Raw genomic sequence first — 25,174 nt, 5'->3', positions numbered from 1 at the left:
ACCTGTATGTAAATTTTTAAAAACTTAAACAGTCAAAGTTAAACACTTGGATTTTGCTCGCTCTATCTTCTCTGCCCTGATACTCTTGACCAAAGTTCCCTGTAATCTTTTTGGGGTGCGCGAGCCCCTTTAACTGACTGCGCCACCCATTCAATTTTTCACGCATATGAGGTTATTTCCATTGTAAAGCCGATGAGCAGCCTGCGCGGGACCTCCAGGCCACTGCGCGACCACGTTGCTCTTGACCCTATTTTCTCTCATTCTTACTTTAATTTAACTTTTTTGTTCTATTTAATGCAACCTAATCTATTCTTACCCTTTTAGAATCAGAGTTTTACAGCACACAACGTGACCATTAAGTACAAAATATTTCCCGGCACCACTTCTCTAAAAAAGCTATCCAGTTAACCCCATTCCCTTCATCTAATCTTTCAATTTCCTTTTAGTAATGTATTTGCTTCATGGGTTCTTTGCTTAAGAATTCATAGCAACACATTGCTATTAAGAACTAGTTGGTTTATTAACAAAGGTTTAACAATCACACTACACATTACCAGTTCATCCACTAGGCTCACAACTGCATACCTCATCGTGGATGACCGAGACCCAACTGACTGGGGTTTTATTGGGTCTTGTGAACATCACGTGACTAGCTAAGCCACTCACAATGCAACAGCTCTACATTGGCGAGAAAGCAGGAATGGGGTACTGAGGTTACATGATCAGCCATGAACTCAATGGGCCCAAGTTTCCACACGCGCCTAGAACGGCGCAGTCCCGACCTGGACGCCCGTTTTTCGCGCCACAAAGTGCGCCTAAAAAAATCCTTGGTGTTCTCCACCTACCTGCAGGTCCTCTGGTCCTCGGCGCAGCCAGCACGAGCTGTGGGGGGGCGGAGCCAGGTCCCTGCGCTGAAAACAGTGCCGGGACCTCTGCACATGCGCGCTACAGTGGGCACACAAGTGCAGTAGCTCCAGGCGCCGAACTGTGTGGGAGGGGCCCGAAGCACGCAGCCCCTAGCCCTGGCCGAATGGCCTCACTGGGGCTGCGTGAATAAGGCTCCTCCCACGGCCAGCTCCTGCTTCCCCCCCCCCAACCCCGACCAGACCCGACACCCGCTCCCCCCTGCCTCCGGACCAGACCCGACACCCGCTCCTCCCCCCCCCCCCCGCCTCCGGACCAGACCCGACACCCGCGCCCCCACCCCCCCGACTGGACCCGACCCGCACCCCGCTTATAAATGTTTATTCGGGTTGGATTTATTTGTATAATATTTGTATAAGTATAAATAAGGATTTATTATAGAATTTAATGACTTCCGTTCCCCCCCCCGCCCCCACCTCGTTCTGGACGCCTAATTTGTAACCTGCGCCTGATTTTTTAATGTGTAGAACAGGTTTTTTCAGTTCTACAAAAATCTTCACTTGCTCCATTCTACTTTAGTTTGGAGTACGTTTTCACTGTGGAAACTTTCAAATCAGGCGTCAGTGGCCGGACACGCCCCCTTTTGAAGAAAAAATTCTGTTCCAAAGTAGAATTGCAGAAAAAAAAACGTGGAGAATTGCGATTTCTAAGATAGTCCGTTCTCCACCAGTTGCTCCTAAAAATCAGGCGCAAATCATGTGGAAACTTGGGCCCATTGAATGGCGGTGCAGGCTCGAAGGGCCGAATGGCCTACTCCTGCATCTATTTTCTATGTTTCTATGTCTAAACCCGTGAACATCCTCACAGGTGCATACATACATTATTTTTTTAACTTGAGGGATTTAGAGAGAGTGTGCATGCAAGAGTAGAGAACATATTTACAGGACTTGTGCTTTATTTTGTTAATATCAAGAATTTTTTAACAATGATTGATTAAAGCTTTTAAATGATGTAACTGTGGGAGCTTGTTCTTTATCATATTGCAGCGCATACAAAAGCATTGGCTATTTATTTTCAGGAATCAATCAAAAACTCTTGCTTCACTGTCTCTCGGCAGAATTCCTACAAATCTTTTCCCACATACTTTCACTCAAAGAGTAGATTATGCCCACCTGTGCCCCATAATCTCTGACTCAATGTGAACAACACCACTGGATATCTTCCAACAATATTTTCAAAACAGAAGAATTAAATCAAATGCCAAACATATCTCCGGCTCTCTAGAAGCGGTTTACTTAGACTTTACATTAGTTTTAAACAAAGTACACACATTTCTTTAGCTTATGCAATTATATATTGCAGTTAAGGGATTTAAGATAACTGAAGACAACAGGACTATGGCTGCCAAGTAAATCCTTTCAGTAACTTTTCAAAAAGCTTTTGTGATTATGATGAGCAAATCGTATACTTAAAATGTTTAGGCGATATAAAAATGATCAGACTTCCAAACAGAGTACTTCATGGTGATTCTAGGTCTCGTAATAAGAGCTTCAGAAATAAATAAAATACCCCAGAGACATCTGACAATGAATGCAGAGGAAAATTGAGCATTTTTCTTCTGTTTAAATTAGTAAAACTGTTCCATGTGTATAAAGTAACATTTTTTGTTATACTAATGGGCAATGTAATTACGCAGTAAACGACAGGAAAATGGTGCGAGGCATTTACCTTTCAGTGATGGTGCCTGCAATACTGGAAGCTGTGAGACAAAGCTAAAGAGGTGGTTTTCATAGCAGCAATATAAACAGAGGTAGACATTCTCTGACTGTCCTTATATGCATTTTCTTTTTGCTTACCAGCAGTTGGGAACAGTGTAACAGTCAAAAACAAATGTCAAGTTGAAGCAGTTCTGTAGTACAAATAAAGTATTATAATTTACTTTAGTCCCTTTACACAGTTGGTTACTCCTGTATGTATCACACACTTACAACAGTAACCAATTGTCTGATTGGATGAATGTCCATTTTATCCAGCTCTAAATGTACACAACGCTCAAAGACAAATGGTAAATAATAGCTCAGAGTTTATATAACTCCAACAAAACTGGTGCCAAGATATCACAAAATAAGCAAACAGCATCTCCTCGAAATGACCACAGCAGCTACCAGAGTGCTTCACTAATCCCCGACCTGCCACCCTGTGCATCATTATCATAGGGAGTCCCTCGAAATCGAGGAAGACTTGCTTCCACTCTAAAAGTGAGTTCTCAGGTGACTGTACAGTCCAATACGGGAATTACAGGCTCTGTCACAGGTGGGACAGACAGTGGTTGGAGGAAAGTATGGGTGGGTAGTCTGGTTTTCCGCACACTCCTTCCGCTGTCTGCGTTTGGTTTCTGTATGCTCTCGGCAACGGGACCCTGTGCAGCCTACACGCGACTCTAGTCACAAACTACATGGTTGACACTTAATGCGCTCTGAAGCTCCTCAGGACGTTTTACTACATTAAAGGTGCTATATAAATGCAAGTTGCTGTTGTTGTTGTTGAAGTAGCCCAAGACCATCCTCACAGGACAACTAGGAATGAGCAACAATGACAGCCTTCTCAGCATTACCCACTGAGAACGAAAACTTAAAAATAAAATGAAAAGCTATTTTTTAGTTGATCCAGAGATCAATTAAAACTGCATTTCTTTTTGCAAAGATTTTTAGTGAATTCTAAATAATGGCCCAAATAAGAATCTAGTTTTGAGTGGGGGGTGGGGTGGTGGAAAGGAACAGGAGCATTGAACAGTTTTGAAGATCTTGAATACTGATATGTCAATTGTTGCTGAGGGCAGACTATGTGCATCCATATCTCAATAAAAGAAAGTGAGACTGATTGAATAAAATGGGTTACGCTCCAATATTTATTTCATCACAATATTACTGCGCATAGATAATGGGCTGGATTTTGCTGTGAAAATAAGGGTGAGGCAAACAGCGCTCACCGTTATTTACGTGCAAATCGGAAGCAGCTTCTGGCACATGAGCAGTCAAACCCGGAAGTTGCTGTCTGAGATACTCCACTCTTCCGTAAACTGCGTGAAAACAACACCTCGCCATCTGGCTCCCCATTCAAATGTATTGAGTGCCGTAAAGTTCCTGTAATTACGCCGTAGATACAGACTAAACACGCCACAGAAAGTTAACTCAAGTCATTTCAATCTAAGTATCCTTTTAGCGGTGTGGTAAGTCTTCATTTTTTTTTTATTCGTTCCTGGGACGTGGGCATCGTTGGCAAGGCCAGCATTTATTGCCCGTCCCTAATTGCCCTTGGGAAGATGCTGGTGAGCCGCCTCCTTAAACTGCTGCAGTCCCGTGTGGTGAAGGTTCTCCCACAGTGCTGTTAGGGAGCGAGTTCCAGGATTTTGACCCAGCGACGATGAAGGAACGGCGATATACTTCCAAGTCAAGATGGTGTGCGACTTGGGAGGGGAACATGGAGGTGGTGGTGCTCCCATGCGTCTGCTGCCCTTGTCCTTCTAGGTGTTAGAGGTCCAATCCAATTAGACAGTGTTGTATGTTGTCAATGCCCTTTGGTTAGGCAACGGAAACAGCTCCCAGTCCTGCTCTCTATTCAGTGACTCCTTTTGGAACAACTCTGTAGACATTGGGCTTAGGATCAGCATCATCTACAATGCTCCAAGCCTGCCACATTCACGGTCAATGCTCAAATATGCGTAATCACTACCTGGGCAAAACACCCATGGACCTAGTGGAACTGTACCCCAGTACGGAGAGGAAACGGTGAAGAAAATTGAAATTATTTGATTACAATTCAGTTTGTATCTACATCTAAAGGAAAAATATGCAGGGCTACGGAGAAAGAGCGGGGTAATATTCCCACTAAGCTGTGTGGCCGCATGGCGTTCTTAAGGTCCTGCGCAGGCCGTTCGCCGGCTTTTACATTGAAGAAACCGCATATGTGTGAAAATTTGAATGGGCAACGCAGTCAAAGGGCCACGCAGGGAAATAAAAATGAGAGGCAACATTGAAGCAGGGATGTGGGATTACTTGGATAGCTATTTCACAGAGCCAGTACAGGTACATTGGGCAGAATGGCACTGTGATAATTGAGAAGCTACTTGAGTTGTCAAAGGGTTAAGAAAATGCCATGGTTCATTATTGTAGTTCATTGAATGAGAATTTGCTATACATTAGAACAGATAACTATAGGGAGTTGAAAACATAATTACTGGGTACTTCATCATAGATTACTGAAAGAAAGGTAGTCTAATATAGATTTCTTTTTATTCTGTAGCTAACCTAAGAGAATGAAACTGGACCCACACCTGCCAATGAACAATTTGAATTCTCCGTTTATATACAGCACTACATTTACCCAACCTTTAACTGTGGCTTTTGTATGCCATATTGATTAACAATTACCTTGATAGCACTATTTTGCAACTGTACTTTGTGCTGAAATGGCCTGACAACCAGAAATGCCCTCTGCTTTTCGAAAGCAAGTACATGGTTTAATGTTTTGATACTTTGAGAACTTGCACTAGCAAATTAACATATTAACACAGTCTTCCAAAGTGAAAAAAAGCACAATAATTATCGGGAATAATGGATAATTGGGACACATTACAAATGTGAATGTGGTCTCAAATAGATTTTGACCAGTATCTGAAGAAGGCAGTCGCTCTAAACATAAAAACCCAAGACGAAGATCAGCCTCAACATATCTGTAATATCTCTTTGATTTAATCACTTTGCACAAAGCAAACAATGTTTTTCACCATCAATTTCCAAAAATGATCTACATCCTATCAGGATTCTGCTGGCAATGAAACTGTGCAATATTGGTGATCCAACAATTTCCATCTGGAGTGCTGCGACTATCACAATGTGGATTTAAAATATGCAAATTAACTACTTTATGAAGATGTAACCATAATTTGGCAATCCTAGCAAAACTGGGGTTTGTTGGCCTTTGGCCATGCTGAATTTTGTGAGAGGAGTCCCTCGCCTCAATTTGCATAAACTACTGGCTACATTTCAGAACAGCTTTCAGAATACTTAGAATATAACTTGATCCATTCTCTGTAGAATATGTTTAGATTATGTATTCTTCCACAATTCTGGCACAGATTTCACAAAATCCAGAAACATGCAGGGACATTAGAAGAATGCAAGAAAAAGTCAAGGACAAGAAAGTGTCATTCAGATCATTAATACTTATTCTTCTGATTAATTCACTAAAAGTCTAGCATTGAATTATATTTTCAATATCGCTAATGGCTGATTCTGTTACTTTACTTGGCAGATTATGTCAAACATTGACTACTATAAGCAGATAAATGTTTCTAGCTCAGTTTTAAACGTACTTTACACGAGTTTATATTTATGCGTGCGCCTTTAATCTGGAGCCATCAGCCTGATTCATCTTGAAGTAATATTCTGGACTCATTTTATCTGTACCATTTAATATTTTGCATACACTGATGAGATCCCTTCTTTCTGGACTTCAAATTTATTATTACGTTTAATTTTCTGTATGTTTGCCCAGTTTTATAGCTGATCTAAATCCTCCTTCACCTCATTAACTGCATTCCTCATTCCCCTTATTTTAGGGTTTGCAAATTTAATACAGACTTGGTTTCCACAGCCAAGTCACTTCTGTAAAGATACAAGTAATTGGATCCAAGTTCTAACCCCTCCACCCTACGCTACCCTTCCCACGATTATTCTCATTTATTATTTTTGAATCCAACCTTTTATCTAGTCACATATCCTATTTGCATGAATTTGCCTTTCAAGTGGACTTATCAGAGATTCTTTGAAAATACAAATAAACTATATAAGCAAGTTCAATTGTCTACTTTATTGATGATATCCTTAAAGAAATCAAGGTTTGTGAAACAGGCTCTTTCCCTTCTAAATTGATGCTCGTTTTTTTTATTAAGCTATTGCTACACGGGTTCTTCTCCAGTCGTGTCGTGAAAACGGTTTCCACTTATTTTTATCTGATGGAGCTGCCTGGGTCAGATGTATTTCCTTTTTTAATACTATGTTTGCATCCTGTGGAACTTCACCAGAGCCCAAGATAGTTCTTATAACTTTCCTCTGCTTGAAAAACATTGTTGGATTGAATGACAAAATGCTCAGTGCCACAGATTAGATACAAGTCCTGCTCCACTCACATCCTGATCCCAACAGGTGTCAAGTGGAAGTTGTACAGTCATCCAAAAAGGCAAGTGAAAATTAAGAGTGCAGAGTCACGACCGGGTAGGCCCTGGCAAGCCTCCCATCCAGGCAGCTGGTTATAAGGTGCACTGATGGTGGTTTCAGATCAGGTCATGCTCTTGATGTCTTGGTTGGAGAGGTATCAGTCCAGTTTGGCAAAGAAGGGGATAGGTTACAGGAGGAGGGAAATCTTATCCATAAACATTTTATAAAAATGTACATATTACCAAATTGGATCATGAAATTTTTGTTCTTCAACTCAAAGTGACGAGTGAACGGTTTTCCTCAACATATTTTAATCTCGCTTCCTCCCTAGATATACCCGAGGAAGAAGCAGAGGGAGAAAAAGGCAACATGGCTATACTAAAGTTGTTTGCATACAGACATTTTTTGGCATGGTGTAGAAGTGCTTTCATCAGCTGGTAGGAATGGAAGCGGTGAGAATTGATGCACACAGGGAAGTTACTGTAGATGTTAGTGGTGGGAAGAGGAAGCTGGGCACATGGCTGCGCATGCAGTGGCCAAATGTGGTAGTCAAGAGAAAGTCTCTTGCGTTGGTATGGTATGAATGCATCTTGCAGCCAGGAAAAACCTCATCTTCAGCTGCTACTGCGCCTGCTCTTTGCACAAATGCAGATAGGAGTGCCCCTACCTGTATCTTCAGGTATGGGAGGTTCTAGCACGTAAATGCCATACATGAGACGTTAAACCGAGGCCCCATCTGCTCTCTCAGGTGGACATAAAAGATCCCATGGCACTATTTCGAAAAATAGCAGGGGAGTTATGGGGCCAATATTTATCCCTCAATCAACATAACAAAAACTGATTATCTGGTCATTATCACATGGCTGTTTGCGGGAGCTTGCTGTGCGCAAATTGGCTGCTACGTTTCCCACACTACAACAGTGACTGCACTTCAAAAATACTTAATTGTAAAGCGCTTTGAGACATCCGGTGGTCGTGAAAGGCGCTATTTAAATGTAAATCTTTCTTTCTTTACAAGTCCAGAGCAGCTTCGCCAGCCTGGCCTCCTTCCATTCCTCTTCCCGGAAGCAAAGAGAAAGGGAAATTCCAAATGTAGAACCCAGTTCGTGCACAAACTGAAGCAGAGAGGTGGGATGAAGACTGACGCCCATGGCAGAAATGCACAAGATAAATTAGTTGGCAGCAGAAAAAGAAATCTTACATCAATGGAGAAATAATGATTCTCTTGAAATTATACATAGAGTATGATAGCCCAGAGATCAAGAGATCAAGAGTTCAAATCTCACCATGACAAGTTGTGAAACTGAATTTGATAAATCTGGTAATTTGTTGGCTGGCCCCAGGAAACATTGCCATTAAAGCTGCTGCGTTGCTGTGAAAAGGGATCTATCCGGTCTGGCTTACATATTTCGCACTATGTAGTTGACTCTTCATGCCCTCCGGATATGGATGGCCAATAAATACTGCCTTGTCAGTATCATCCATATCCCAAGAACAAATTCAAATAAAACATGTTCGACTCTTCAAATGTGTTTCCTTCATCTGCTCATCACCTAGCAACCCTGGATATGATTTCTGCTGAGCGTCAATGAGGCCACAATGGCAGAAAATGAGATGTATGAGGTTGCCAAGTCATTACCACCTTATTTAAATACGCCCACCTGTTTTACAATGGGTGTTTTCACCGCCTGCCAGAAATGAAGGCACAAAATTGAGCAGGCATTAAAGTGGGCTGAGATCCGGCACACCAGATTGCCGCCCCGTTTCGCATCGACTGGAACACTGTCCAAAAAATAAATAAAGCCGGGCAATATTTAAATGTAAATCTAAACCCGGGGGGCCAGTCTCCCCCTTCGTGGTCTCTCCTCTCTAATGAATATTACCTCATACTCCACAGTGTCCAATCCACAGAGGCTGTCCACTGTTATTTATTTAATACCGCATTCTTCAAAGAACCTTTATGTTCATATTTTATTACTCCACACTGCATAGAGCTTTTCCTAGATGTATTTATTTCATTCTCTGTGCTCCATACAGCCTTTCCCTTGATGTATTTGATTATTTATGTTGCGATACTCTGCAGAAAGATTTTTATTTCTCAGTAATTTGCAGAGGTTTTCCAAGGACTGCTGTTTATATATTTATTTAATTCTGTTGAATATCTAATTTTTTTTGAGGCTACATATTCAATTCCTCGCTTAGCACTGAAATGTATTTAATTAGATCTTTTTTTACTATAATTAATTTTTAATTGCATGAATATAACATGATTTTAATGCATCATGTGGTTACAGCAGATGCACTGAAGACTTTCTCACATAGTTGGGAATACACTGATACTAAAATGATTTTAATTAAGACTGCCTGCTCTCTCATGGGCCTTGCTACTCCCTCTCGAGCCCTGCTCTCCTTTCCAGCCCCGCAGCTGAAACATCTGCCCCCACCCCAGTGATTTTTCTCACCTGCACTTGTTCCAATGGGAAGGTGAGACACACAAATTGCTGCATACTTTTAAACCGGAACTGCAAGCTCCCTTGGATGAGGCATCAGCAGGAAGTACTGTGCCAAATCTCTGAGTGTGGAAGCTGTCAGAGCAGCCACCACTGAGACAGCTACGTCCAGAAAGACATGCTCTACACCAATGCCAGGACTGGAAAACTTTAGCTGTGAGGAAAGATTGGATAGGCTGGGGTTGCTTTTCTTGGAACAGAATAGGCTGAGGGGAGACCTATTGAGGTGTATAAAATTATGAGGTGCCTAAATAGAGTAGATAGGAGGACCTATTTCCCTTAGCAAAGAGGTCAATAACCAGAGGGCATAGATTTAAAGTAGGTGGTAGAAGGATTAGAGGGGAGATGAGGAAAATATTCTTCATCCAGAGGGTGGTGGGGGTCTGGAACTCACTGCCTGAAAGGATGGTAGAGGCAGAAACCCTCATCACATTTAAAAAGTACTTGGATATGCCATTAAAAAGCCGTAACCTACAGTGGTACAGATCGAGAGCTGGAAAGTGGGATTAGGCTGGATAGCTCTTTGTCAATGAGCTCGATCAGTTTCTCCTCCGCAATGATGCAGGTGAGAACAAGCCCAGGGCTTCCTCGATCACATTCAACCAGACGTTTATAGTCCTGGAATTTTCATTTCAATTCATTGCGTTAGACTTTGCATAATTGTATTAGCACTGCCTTGTGTACTATCGTTTTTCCATGTAGCATAGCCTCTTAAAAATGCAGTACAAGCTTTAATCTATCTAAATAAAAGTTTTCAGTGCATCGATTAAATTTCAAATGTTCGGCTTAAAAAAAAAGTATTGAAAAAATGAGTTTTTCCTAACCTGGAGGCAGAAATTTACAAGCACTTTTTAATGTTCAAAATTCCCATGCCAAACAAAAAAAACTTTGATTGACATCAGGCTGTATTTACATACAACGATCAGATTTTCTGATCTGAAAAGGTGGCGGCTTATACATAATTGCATTAATAATGATGTTGAGTCCAGAAGGCTGTAAAGTCTTTATTAATCTTTTGAAGGTTTAAATTGGCTCCCTTAGTCTTTACATGGAATAATGCTCCTGTCAATACAGTGTGCCATCTGACTTAGCGCAATCAACGCCAAGATAGAATCTGTGAGTTTTGTCTGAATTTTGGATGAATGGCATTTGTGGAGTAGCCATTCATCTCCTTTTGGGGATGATCACCCAGAAATTTTCCAAACTGAAAACTGTTAAAATATGGTTTCTGATCGCTACATCAAATAAAAAGCTTCACACGTATGGTAACTGCCCAGCATTGGACTGACCAAATAGTGGCGCAGCCTACTTGCGATGTCATAGCAGTGTTCTAATCATGTTTGTTTAATTCCCTTCATTCCATTGTTTCCGTATTGATTCACTAACCTGCCACCCCACACCAATCCGATATTTCTTCACGATTTCTCGCTGGCCCTCTAACCCATGTCACAGAATTTCCTTCTCTTGACAGTCTCAGCCTTGTGATTTACTCTATTTTCAGCACTATTGCTGCTGATTTAGAACAGGTTTTGCAATGCTTTTGGAACCACTGCACAGGGGGGACCTTTCTGTGCATGCCTGAATTTCCCAACCCCATAACATTACAACTCCGTGATCCTCAGCAACGTTTGTACTTAAAAGCACAACAAACAAGACAATAATATCATAGGGCAGAAATAAACAATTGGCCCAGCAAAATGAAGGAGATAAATAGTAGCAAAAATGTAGAAGGGGAAAACAGTTAATAAAAATGAGCAAAAAATAGCAAAATGGGAAACAAAACCGTTATGGATAAGTATGAATTGTGAACAATAAGCTGAGAAGACATAGACAAGTTTACATTTATGCTTTTGTTCTAATTAATATTTTCAGATGTGCATCAATGCAATAGCGCCAGTATAACTCCAGAATCAGGCAGTGACCTGACTCTGAAACGTGCTAAAGCAATGTAATGTGATAACCCCTTTAGGACCCTGTTTCACTTGGTACCAGCTGGAGTTTAGCTGGCGCAGTATCTGCTGTGGGCATCTGGCAATTTTCTTCTCTCTCACTGATTGAGACTCCAGGAATCACGCAGAGGAACCACCATCGCCAATTGAGTTGGGGCCACAGTGGGGATGCTGCTTGAGCGTGGAAACAGGAATGATAGAATCAAAGAAAAATTACGACACAGAGGAAGGCCATTTGGCCCATCGTGCCAGTACCGGAGACCCAGGGCAGGACCATGGTAAAATCATAAACTTCACTCCAGGCCCCAGATTTTGCACTAACAAGGCCAGAGCAGATCCAGGAACACCAACTAATCATTTTGCACACCTTTCTGAAATATATTTTACACTTCAGTTTACATTTTGACAGCTGTACTTACTGATAAAAATCTGCTTCTTTGACTGCCTCCTCACATTTCTTCAGCGTTTTTGTGTGCTGGTTCTGCAGAGACTGCAGATCGGACATGGCTTTCATGCACTGCATCTTCAGTCTCTCATAGTCATGGCTCGGCTTTGGGCTGGGTCTGTTGATATAAGTAACACCAAAATCAAGGAGTCGCTCTCTACAAGATTAAAGAACATAGGGACATTAGGAATTGGAGTGGGTTCAGCCCCCTCGAGCCTGCTCTGTCATTCAATTAGATCATGGCTGATCTGCACCTCAACTCCATTTTCCTGCCTTAGCTCTATATCCTCGGATACCCTTACCTAACAAAAATTGATCAATCTCAGTCTTGAAAGTTCCAATTGACTCGTTGTATCCACAGGCTTTTGGGGAGATGGTTCAAAATTTTTACTACCCTTTGTGTGAAAAATTGCTTCCTGATTTCACTCCTGAATGACCTAGCTCTAATTTTATTATGTCTCCTTGCTCTCAATTCACCCGCCAGAGGAAATAGTTTCGCCATTTCTACCCTATCAAACTATTTGAACATTTTAAACACCACAAAATGTTCAAATAATTTGATAGTCAGCTGGATACGCTGAATTTTCAAAAATTCAGATTTTACAGTTCATCATCACCATAGGCAGTCCCTCAAAGTGACTGCCAAAAAGGGATGAGTTCACAGGTGTTTCAATGAAGGACCTAATATTCCAGATCCCGAACTACATCGTGAAGTGTGGAAGATGCCTGTGCTTGGATTTTTTTAACGTGTGGTGGCCGGGCTTGACAGAGTTAGGTCTTGGTTAAAATGGCCCCATCACTACAAATAGAGTTCATCCAACAAAACAACTTGTATATAGAGAGACAAATTATTAAACTGAGACACGACTGTCTAAAAGGGTACTAGCTGAATGAAATAGGTGCTAACACAGAAAATCTACCTCCTAAAATTATGCTGCAATCTTGAGTGAATAATATTAAAAACTGAAGTTTAATATTTGATTTTTCAGTCACCAAGAGCTGAGAGGGAGTGAAGGCGTATGTGGGTGTGGTGTGGCTGCTCTGGGAGGAACGGGGGAGGGTTGAGCTTTATAGCAAATTGTGCCAAAAAACGTAGCTGTTTCCAGCCAGATATTTTCCCTAATTTGGTGTCTGTAATGGAGGGAGTGGAGGAGGCGATACAGCACGCTGTGGAGACTGGCGCTGGAGTTGGGAAGTGAGGTGGGAGAGGAGTAAATTGGAGGACGCAAAAGAGCGAGGAGGTTCTCCGATAAGGAGGTTCTCGGATGAGGTTAATGCCTCCCTCATGCAGGAGGTCAAGTCACGCTGGGGTGATTTGACACAGGGCAGGCGTGGGAAGCCCACCCCAAAGGCTTACCAGAGGATATGGGCCGAGATAGCAAAGGTGGTCTCGTCGGCGACCAACGAGGTACGTGAGGGCAACCAATGCCGCAAACGATGGAACGACCTTGTGGGATCCGTAAGAGTAAGTATTATATTTATTTACACGTACTTATGTATTTATATAATTTGATTTGTAAGAGTCATGAGTGACTATCATCAAATGTGAGGTCTTTCACTTTTACCGGGAATGTTGTACTCAAAGCCTGCGGCACGTCTTTAGGTAATGAATGATAATTATCATAATAATCATGATTACTTCTGTCGGTATTGTGTTGTATCAGTCTCTGTGACAGTACCTGGCAATGATATCACACAATTATCTCATGCCATGTCTTCCTGTTACCTTTTACAGAAGAAGCTATCGAGGAATAGGTCTGAACAGAGGCAAACGGGTGGGGGGCCACCAGTCATCAGCGACATCACTGACATTGAGAAGCGGGTGCTCGCACTAGTGGGGAGCAACCCCCTGGCGGCCACGCAGGCAGCTGCAGATCCTGAAGTGATGCCACGTGAGTAAAGTATACACTATTGCGTGATGTAAAGTCAATAGATGCCACACCCACTCATATCCGAACAATAATATATGATAGATGATTTCTAAAAGTGTCCTAGAAATAATGCTGGCCTCATGAGAATCATTGCAATGCAGAATGTGTTGATGGTCATGAAATGTGATGTCTGTGATGATGTTGATAGCGATGGGCTTTTGTCGTGCATAGCTTTTGTGTGTAGCGCTGGACTCACCTTGTGACCCTAGCATCCCCTTTTCCTCTAGTCATCTCATTTGTGTTTTGCAGCTCAGTCAGCAGCGCGTCCCAAGGCAAGACCACATAAGCCAGAAGGTGGAGACGTGGGGCCGGACTCACCTACATCTGGTGCTGAGGAGGTCCGATTCTCGCCCGTCAATCAGCTGGGTCTGTTCTCCACGGATAAGAACACTGACTTTGAAGAGCCTGCGTCACCAGGCTCCAGAAGACATCCCACTCCAAGGCCATCTAGTGCTTCTCCGGCCATTCCCACTTCCACTCTGGAGATACCGGGCCCAAGCACCTCACCACAGGACACCCCAGGATGGCGCCGACCCCGCGTAGGTTTAGTGGACGTGGCAGGTCTGCTCCACGAGCGCCAGATGAGAGCGGAGAGATGGTACAGTTGTCAAGGAGGATTGTAGACATAGGTGACCAGGTCCTACATGCATTGGGGGGCATATCCCGACAGCTGGCCAGCATCTCCGGCACCATGACGGAGTACGTTCCGCGGATGGCGGAGGCCCTGGAGGCAATAGCCAGGAACACTCGTGGTTCAGGCCTCCCAGTGGTCCCGGATCGCGGCACTCCACCCCTAGGCTCTGTACCCCCAGTGCCAATGACACATGAAAGGCAGAAGCAAGATCCTGCTTCGGCATCCGATAATGTTGCCACCTCGGTACCCTCCGCTCCCGGATCTGTGCGACTACTGGCTCTTGCTTCATCCTCCCAATTAGGCACCACCTGAGGAGTTCCTTGGCCAGGCGGCGTGGAGCAAGGAGGGGAAGGGGTAGAAGTGGGGAAAAGGAGAGGGGGGAAGGAAAGTGAGGTGCATGTCCACATATCTCCATCTCGGTGTATGCAATTTGTTGTAAGGTATCAGGGGAGGGGGCCACTCTGTTGGTTTACATTTGTGTTGCTGGACATGTTGACCATTTGATTGATGTCAATGTTCTAAAAAGTGAGGTGGGGTGTTTTTGCCTGTGATATTTATGATTTCAGACCAATGGTCGTGTTAAATGTTTTTTAATTTAACAAAACCTTACATAAGAACATAAAAAATAGGAGCAGGAGTAGGCCATACGGCCCCTCGAGCCTGCTCCGCCATTTAATACGATCATGGCTGATCTGAACATAGTCTCAGGTCCACTTCTCTGCCTGCTCTCCATAACCCCTTGTCCGCTTATTGCTTAAGAAACTATCTATTTCTGTCTTAAATTTATTCAATGTCCCAGCTTCCACAGCTCTCTGAGGCAGCGAATTCCACAGATCCACAACCCTCTGAGAGAAGAAATTTCTCCTCATCTCAGTTTTAAATGGGCGGCCCCTTATTCTAAGATCATGCCCTCTAGTTCTAGTCTCCCCCATCAGTGGAAACATCCTCTCTGCATTCACCTTGTCAAGCCCCCTCATAATCTTATGTGTTTCTATAAGATCACCTCTCATTCTTCTGAATTCCAATGAGTAGAGGTCCAACCTACTCAACCTTTTCTCATAAGACAACCCCCTCATCTCTGGAATCAACCTTGTGAACCTTCTCTGAACTGCCTCCAAAGCAAGTATATTCTTTCGCAAATATGGAAATCAAAACTGTACGCAGTATTCCAGATGTGGCCTCACCAATACCCTGTACAACTGTAGCAAGACTTCCCTGCTTTAATACTCCATCCCCTTTGCAATAAAGGCCAAGATTCCATTCGCCTTCCTGATCATTTGCTGTACCTGCATATTAACCTTTTGTTTCATGCACAAGAACCCCCAGGTACCGCTGTACTGCAGCACCTTGCAATCGTTCTCCATTTAAATAATAACTTGCTCTTTGATTTTTCTTGCCAAAGTGTATGACCTCACACTTTCCAACATTATACTCCATCTGCCAAATATTTGCCCACTCACTTAGCCTATGTCATTTTGCAGATTTTTTGTGTTCTCCACACACATTGCATTTCCTCCCACCTTTGTATCATCGGCTAACTTGGCTACGTTACACTTGATCCCTTCCTCCAAGTCGTTAATACAGATTGTAAATAGTTGGGGTCCCAGCACTGATCCCTGCAGGACCCCACTGGTTACTGACTCACAACCCGAGAATGAACCATTTATCCCTACTCTCTGTTTTCTTGTAACCTTGTTGCGCATTGTCTCAGATAGCTGGACCGTTACTCACTGGTGATTCCTTAACATGAAAGGGTATAATTACACTTAACTTGAATCAAATTAAACGTTAACTGGCACCAAGGTGATGCCCACCATTGATGTCTGAGCTGCACAGACAGCAGTGTGTCAGCTTTGTCCATAACAGCAACGTTCTTTCAGGCAAATTGCTCATTTATGAGCTGCTGATGTAAGAGCCTTGCAGCAATATAGCCACCATGGGCCCTTTCCTGCGGTCTGGAGAGGCATGGGCATGGTTGCATAGTCAGCCTGATTGTCAGCGTCCAGCCCCGCGTCCTCCTCTTCCTCTCTCTCCTGAGTGGACCATCCCTTTTGGCAATTCTTGTCCCCTCCTGATAACCAGGTTGTGCAGCATGGAGCACACGACCACGAATTGAGCTACCTGATCAGGGTTGTATTGTAGCTCCCCTCCTAAGTGCTCCAGGCATCTAAAATGCTCCTTAAGCACACTAATGGTTTTCTAGACCACATTGCGTATGGCTCTGTGGCTCTCATTGTATCACATCTCGGCCTCGGTATGGGTGTCACGCAGAAGGGTCATCAGCCAGGTAGCTAGGACATATCGTTTGTCACCAAGCATCCAGCATTGACCTTGTGGCTGACTGATAAACATGTCAAATACAGCGCTCTCACGCAGGATGTGATCCTCATCGAAGCTGCCCGGATATTTGGCATTCACTGCCATAATTATCTGGTTGTGGTCGACAACTCGTTGGACCTTCAGGGAGTGAAATCTTTTTCTGTTGCGAGAAACCTCTAGGTCCTGAGAAGGTACCTGCATAGCGATGTGAGCCTGCACCTTGGGGAACTCAGCAATTCAGTAGAATGCTCCAGCCCTGTCAGTCTGAGCCTCCGTGGTCATAGGGAAGCTGATAAAGTCCATTCTACGCACGTACAGGGCCTCTATGACCTGTCTAATGCAGCAATGTGTGGCATGTTGAGACATGGGGAAAATGTCGACCGCGGAGGCCTGAAAGGCACCAGATGTAGTGATGTCCTGAAGGAGCTGGCAGGCTGCAGATCTGCTCCGATGAGGTGGCATAGCTCACTGATAACCACTTTGTGGATGCGCAGTCTCCGAAGGCAGGTGTTCTCGGATAAATCGAGGTAAGACCGCTTCTTCCTGTAAATGCGGAGGGGGTGTATGGTCTGGACCTCCTTATCAGTCTGGCACGTCTTAGATTGGGCACATAATGCTGTGGATTAGACGTTGTGCCATTTGCACTCTGCAGCATCTGCGTTGTAATCGATGCAGGCTGAGAAATGGCTGGCCCCATTCCAATAAAAATATAATGCCGATTGTTCACAAGCAATAAGTTTCCCCACTAAGACACCTTCAGTAAAACTCAATCGTCCATAGTATGAAAAGATGGCTGTTCAGATGGTCACATCATCTGAGAAGAACTCCAGAGTAAATCCAAACTCCCCCGAAGTTGAAGCAGCCTTTTCAATGAAGCGACCTGCAATTTACAAAATGGCGTCCACACCACTGTGATTAGATTAGAACAGTTCAACTTTTTCAGAGCAGTGTTTTCGGCGAGCGATATTGTGGGCAAGATGTGTGCGAGGTGCTGAAAGTGACACTGGGTGATATATTGGGCGTTAGTTTCGGCAAATGTGATCTTTACGACAAAAAAATGTGGGATGTCGGTATTATTGAATCTCGGCGTTAATTACGTGCCGAAAGTAACGCTGGGTGAAATTATGGCCGTTGGATTCGCCCATTCTGATGATTCCACCCAAAAAAAAGTGGGTGGGCAGTATTATGTTTTCTTGGCGTTACGTACATGGCAAAAGTGTCCGAGAAATGGGTGTCAGTTTCCATTTTGTGGTTAAGTGGGCGATATCTGGGCGTTACACCTCATTTCAGTGTTATAATGGGCGTTATGCATGCAAAAATAATGAAAATCTAGCCCCCAGTGTCTTACATATGTTTAACCACATCAGTGCTGACTACTTTCCAACAAAATTTGACCCTCAAAATAGCATTGCTGTAAGTATTAGAAACAATATAAGCAACATTAATATTAAAAATACTTCTCCGTAATTTGGTTAATTAAAGCAATTGTCCAGGGAAGGCTCACAAATATTGCACTGAAGAGTCTTACTCTTGCCTGGCAGCTGCGAGGATTCACAAATAATTTAAAATGTACGTGCTCTAGATCAATGCTGTGCAACAGAAATCACTGACTAGCTCTAGGTGTGACTATGGCGACATGGTTTTCGCCACATAAACTAATTTTATTAGAAAGTGCCTTACACACAATACACATAAATGTACTTCATTTGTATATTTACATAACAAACATCTACCACCATTTAGTGCAACTCATTGCAGTCATTCTCTTTCACCAAGGTTTGGAATCCTGGCATGAATTTGTCAGACCAAAGCACATCTTAGCGCAACTTCTAGTTTTTGTCCAGCAATTGCGAGCAGTGCTTTGACTTCCTAAGATTGCTGAGAAGGTTGACTCGCACAACGAGACGTGCTCTCCGTCCCAAACACAGTTGGGTGTTGCTTGCTCTTTGCCATGACGGGCCCTGTTGGAGCTGCTCATTCCCATTTGGGCTTGCATTCTTCTGCTGGCCTGCAGCGCTTATTCCAATTGGTCGAGCTGACCATGATGACAGCTCTCCTCTGCATACAACATTACTGGTGTTTCCATGGTGCTTCAGTCTGTCGTTTACACCCTGTTTCACACTATTTTAGCAAATAGCCAAGAAGCAGTAACCAAAGAAGTAAAGCAATCAAAATCAACTCGCACTCAGCTTTTCATCTTGTCATTTATCAACAAATGCATAAAAAAGTTAAGGTGCACATGGATACATCCTGCGAATAAGTATCGAGATCACATGCCCTGTGAGGGCTTCCAGACCTCATGTGTTACTTACCAAAACTACAAGTAGCTACTTCTGAATTCTCAATTAGTCACATATGGCTAGCAGCGAATGCATTGGACAGCACTGCTCTAGATACACACCTTTCACGAACCCTGAACGCTCCAATTAAGCACTTTTGAACTGTAGCCACTGTTGCAATGCAGGGAAATGTAGCAGCTAATCTGCGCACACCAAGTTCTCATAAACCACAAGATAAATCACCAGATAGATTAGATCCGAGTCCACCAATAACTATCCTTATTACTAGGGTGAGTAACCTATTTCCTTATTTTTGCACTTCCACACGGAGTGCTGGATTATATCCTGCATCATCTCAAAACACTAAAATGAGCATTGCTACAGGAAGACTGTCAGTGGATTAGGAGGGGTGACTAAAAGTTTGTACAGAGATAGGTTTTAAGAAGGGTCTGAAAGAGGGAGAGGGAGGTGGCGAGACAATAGTGGGCAAAGGGATTTCCACATGCACAAGAGACCAGAAGTGGAGAACTGCTGAGTTCATAGAGGGTTTATGCACCTTGGGATGTTTTACTACATTAAAGGCGCTATATAAATGCAGGTGGTGGTAGAGCTGGAAGTGGTTAGAGCTAGGGAATGGAGAGGCCATGAAGCATTTTGAACATGAGGCTGGGAATCGTAACATTTGAGGGATTGGAGAATTGAGAGCCGATGGAGGTCAGCGAACACAAGATGATGGGTAGTGGGGCTTAGTGCGGGATAGGATCTGGACAGCGGGATTTTGGAAGAACTCATGTGTATGGAGGATGGAGGATGGAGAATGGGAAGCCAGTCAAGAGAGTATTGGAATAGTCAAGTCTGGAGATAACAAAAGTGCGGATGAAGGTTTCGGCAGCAGCTGGGTAAAGACAAGCAATATTATGGAGGTACAAGAAAAGGCTGAACAGCAGGTTGAGACTGCAATCAACAACAAGTTAGAACTTGCAATTCTCTATACACAGTCTAAAATAATAAGGAACGGACAGCTGAAAGGAATGTCTCCTTTACGTATTACAAAGTGTGAAATTACTTTAAAAATATTGAAAACTAAATGTAGCATTATCAAAGCTTAAAAGCACCTTCATCGAGTACACTGAAGAGCAAGTCCAAGAATCATACCTGCAATCATCGAATGTGGACCCAGGAGAAGAAAGTGCTAGCTGCTTGCGTAACTCATCCCGTTCACGAGTGACCTGTCGAAGTTGAAAAACTATGGCTTCTAACTTCTCACTCATCTGCCTGGTATCCATGAGCATTGGTGGAGGAGAAGCAGCTTTCCCAGATGTGCCTGTACCTATTTAAGGAAAACAGTGGCAACAGACTTATGTTTATGAATTCTAGAATCAAAATAAACTGACAATAAAACCAAATGAAATGCTGAAACAAAATTTCAGGGCGTCTTTAACCCCGCCCTGGGGGAAACTGGGCAGAAAACGTCCCGCGCAGGCCGCTCACCAGCTGCAACGCTGGAAAAGATACTGTGCATGCGCAGCCGCACTGCAAATTTAAAGGGACCAAGCACCTAAAATAAAAATTAGAGGGAATATTGTTGAGCGGGCAGTTAAAATTACCCGTGGGCTCACCTGTGGATTCCACAGGCTATGATTTTAACCTACTCTTCTAAGCAGATGAGAAGGCCACCCACCAGAAACTGGAGGGTCCTTCTTTAAATATGCAAAATGGGCTGAGATGATATCATCGGGATCAAACTACTTTTTAAAAAAGAGTTGGCGTGCCAAAGCTGCAGTGTGTACCATCTACAAGATGCACTGCAGCAACTCACCAAGGCTTCTTCGGCAGCACCGCCCAAACCCGCGACCTCTGCCACCTAGGACAAGGGCTGCAGGCGCATGGGAACACTACCAGCTCCACATTCCCCTCCAAGTCACACACCAACCTGACTTGGAAATATATTGGCCGTTCCTTCATCGTCGCTGAGTCAAAATCTTGGAACTCCCTCCCCAACAACACTGTGGGAGTACCTTCACCACACGGATTGCAGCGGTTCAGGGCGGCGGCTCACCACCATCTTCTCAAGTGCAATTAGGGATGGGCAATAAATGCCGGCCTTGCCAGCGATGCTCACATCCCAGGAACGAATTAAAAAAAAGAGCAGGGAGTGGTGGCGGCCTTTTTGCCAAGACCACCTAGCGGGATGTAGAATCTGGACCAGAAGCCCAAGATGTCTTTTTACTTTTTTTGATTTGACGGATACGTTCTCTGTGCCCCAAAAGAAAAGGTTAAGCCTCTTCCGTCCCAGACATTTTCCCAACCCCCGCGACCCCCCACCCCCAGTGCCCCCCGATTGTGAGGCCCTCCCAAAACTTACCCGAGTGCCTGCAATAGTTCCCGGTGGTGCAAAAAAACGTTGCCGGTAATATATTGCTTCTATAACTGCAAATACAAATAATGTGTGAACGAGGAGATGCCAGTAACTTTAGCAAAATTAAAAAAATAGCTTTTCTTTGTACTTAAATAAAAGAACGCGATTAGTTATGCAGCACCATATCTAGAGGCTAGAAATGGTTTTCTCCCAGATTTGTGGAACAGATATTCCAGGAAAAGAAATGAATACTAAGCTAATTTAATTCTTTGAAAAGAATTTAATGATTGTCTAGTTAGGAACAAGATTGAAAGTTATACAGTTAAATAGAGACAGCGAGTGGGCTTATATAGGATATTGTCATATATCCCTATTGCCCTAATACAAGTTCGAGGACTAGGAAAACATTAAACCTCTGGTATTAACTCTTTATTCGATCAAGTCAATGAAATAATAAAACACTGCCCTTTAACTTCAGTGTATATGAGATATAGGTATCAATTATAACATTATAACTCATATACCAGGCATTCCCTTCAGGAAATCAAAAGTATGTCTTCATTAACTGCTTACACTAGCCTCAGCAAGATTAGAAATCCATCGTTTCCCATCCTTGGCATCATCTTGGTGAATCTACAATGTTATGCTCTCCATAATTTATATGTCCTTTCTGTAATGGGGCACCCAAAACCACACAGTACTATAACTGTTTTCTAACTAATGTTGTACAAATTTACGTGCTATGGTGCTGCATTACTATTCGCGTTCTTTTATTTAAGTACAGTGAAAAGCTATTCTTTTCATTTTGCTTAAGTTACTAGCATCTCCACATTCACACAATATTCGTATTTGCAGTTGTAGAAACAAGATATTAACACCAACATTTTTTTGCACCAAAGCTTTTGTTAACATTGGGATAAAAGCAGAAGCCCTTTGTTAAATCTTTTAAAAAGAACTACCACGATAACCATGATGCAGTTGTCCCCTTCCACATCCACCCCTATAGACTTTATAGAAAACAAATGTTTGTTAACTTCAGGCAAAAAAATCATATTGCAAATAAACCCAGAGACATTATGAAAACATTTATCACCAACTCGTCACTTCTTAATAAGACAAATATTATAGCATACAAATATCATGCTGCTCAAGGGCCTTTTAGTCTAAAAGATCCTTTACACCTACACAGAATGTTGCATGCATTCTATTTGATACATAGTGCAGCCTGTTTTCTTCCAAATCTGCTTCAACCAGTTGGTTTGCACAATTGCTTCAACTGTAGCTGCTCGTTTGAAAGAATAAAATAACTTTGTGAATTTACTTTGGCTACTATGTTAAGTATATGCTACAAAATCATAAGGAACAACTTTGACCATTATAGAAAAACAGCACCAATTTATTAATGTTACTATTTCCTGACATCAAAATACAGAAATGTCAGTACATAAACGTTTAATGCAAGGAAGCTTTTTGAAAATCATTCCAATCTATTTGAGATAAAATTGCAAAGTTACAGGGCACTGAATTTGAAAATAATGAGAAAAGAAACATTGATTTAAAATGGCTTTATAATGTACAGCCGTATTCACTTTCAATATACAATTTGTAAAAATAATCTGTGACAAGCTCATTGTGGCAGTTCTATCTTCATAAAATCACCAAATTTTGCAGTTTGGAGAGTGCTCCACTTAGTCCCAAACATCAGACCATTCCCCATATCTTTGTATTTTTTTTCTTTTTCAAATATTTATCTACTTCCCTTTTAAAAACTATTAATACGTATTTTCATATTAATCATTAATACGGCATTTCATGTCCTAAAAATTCTCTGGGTTAAAAAAAACATTCTCTCATCTGCAAGAAATCGTGGATTGGAAGAAAAAAGCCTCTTCAGACTGGTGTACTATTCCATGGTAAAATAGCTAAAGCAACTTGAACAGCGTGAACATAAATAACTGATAACAGGCAGCTCCAAACATCTGAAGGCCAAGAATGGCGTGTCTGACTCCAACCCTGGGAGGATGTCAAGAGGAGGGTTTCATCCAAGAGTTGAGACAAAGAACCCGACATATCATGGGTTAAATGGTCCTGCCCATATCCTATACCAGGCCCACCCCTAAAAAGAGAATAAAAGAAAGACTCAGAAGGTGTTTCAGGGCAGACGGTGAAGATAAGAACCGTTCGTACCACCAGCCGTCTGTCTGATTGGGACTAATAACAGCTATTTGTCATGGTCGCATGTTACTAAGTCTATCCTGATTGTGTGTTGTGTTTGACTATATTTGAATTATCGGTCCCTTAATAATTGCCTTATAACACCCAAGACCCTTTGGGTATCTGAGTGACCTGTGATCCTGACTCTTACACATCTTCTCCCTGCACTTCTGGTGATGATCAGAAATCAGTGTCTTCTACAAACTCAATGACCAGTGGAAGGGTTTGTTTCCCAATTTACTTGATCAAAGCCTCTTATAATTTTGAAGACCTTTATTACATCTCCTCTTTCTTTATTCCAATGAAAAGTGTTCCAGTTAATCTGTTTGCTCCTGATAACTAAAGCCACCCATCCCTAAGATCATGCTAGTGAATCTCTTCTGCATCATCTCCACACCCTTGCCATCGATTGCAAAGTAAGGCACCCACAACTGGACACAGAATTCTAACTGTGCTCTAACCAATAATTTGTATAGGTTTAGCATTTTGTACTTAATGCCCACGTTTATAAAATTGCTGAATGAGGTTTTATAAATAGGTATATTAAGAGTTTTAAAGTGATTGGATGTCGTTCATAGAATCGCACAGCACAGAGGCAGCCCATTGGACCTGTTGGGTCCAAGTTTCGGGCCGCGCCTAGAACAGCGCAGCCCCGACCTGGACGCCTGTTTTTTGCGCCACAAAGTGCGCCTAAAAAAAACTTCCAGATTCTCCGGCTCCCTGCAGGTCCTCTTGAGCTGCGCGCGGCGCAGTACGAGCTGTAGGGGGCGGAGCTAGGTCCCTGCGCTGAAAACAGTGCCGGGACCTCTGCACATGCGCGCTATAGCGCGCATGTGCAGTAGCTCCAGGCGCCCAAAACTGTGTGGGAGGGGCCTGAAGCACGTAGCCCCTAGCCTTGGCCGGATGGCCTCACTGGGGCTGTGTACATAAGGCTGCCTCCCACACTCAGCTCCAGCTTCCTCCCGACCCGACTCCCGCTCCCCCACCCCCCCCGGACCGGGACCAGACCCGACCGCAACACCGACCTGACTCCCGCTCTCCTCCCCCCGCCCCCCCCGGACCGGACCCGACCCAGACACCGACCCGACTCCCGCTTCCCCCTTCCCCCCGCCCTCCCCCACCCCCCAGCCGACCTGACCTCCCTCTCCCCCGACCCGACCCAACCTGACCTCCCTCCCACTGCCCCCGACACGAACCGACCCGCGCTCCCTCCCTCCCCGAACCAACCCGACCTCCAACCTCCCCACCCCCCCCCCCGACCCGACCCGTGCTCCCGACCGCCGGACCCCCCTCCCCCACCCCCGGACCAGACCCGACCCGCGCTCCCGACCCCAACCCGCGCTCCCACCGACCCGACCCGACGCCACCTACCTGTAAATCTGGTGCTGGGGATGGGCCCTGCCTGAAGTTTTGGGCCCGGCCGGGCCTAGCCCGTTCAGCCTCCCCGCGCCC

At 43.6% G+C, this 25,174-nt stretch overlaps 1 protein-coding gene across 7 annotated transcripts in view; it reads right to left on the bottom strand.

Annotated features, from left to right (window-relative positions):
* Positions 1-25,174, bottom strand: part of dlg5a (discs, large homolog 5a (Drosophila)) — a 240,416-nt gene that overhangs the window by 94,305 nt on the left and 120,937 nt on the right. For all 7 annotated transcript variants that reach the window (XM_070865668.1, XM_070865671.1, XM_070865669.1 and 4 more), the window contains exons 4-5: positions 20,305-20,479; positions 11,961-12,104 (exon numbers count right to left, since the gene is read on the bottom strand). In XM_070865668.1, coding sequence (XP_070721769.1) covers positions 11,961-12,104; positions 20,305-20,479 — 319 coding nt within the window. The remainder of the gene's footprint in view (positions 1-11,960; positions 12,105-20,304; positions 20,480-25,174) is intronic.

Source organism: Pristiophorus japonicus, chromosome 22 (genome assembly GCF_044704955.1).
Source record: "Pristiophorus japonicus isolate sPriJap1 chromosome 22, sPriJap1.hap1, whole genome shotgun sequence".
NCBI classification, from domain to species: Eukaryota; Metazoa; Chordata; class Chondrichthyes; family Pristiophoridae; genus Pristiophorus; species Pristiophorus japonicus.
The sequence above is the reverse complement of the archived record's forward strand: the minus strand, read 5'-3'. Positions and strand labels throughout refer to the sequence as shown.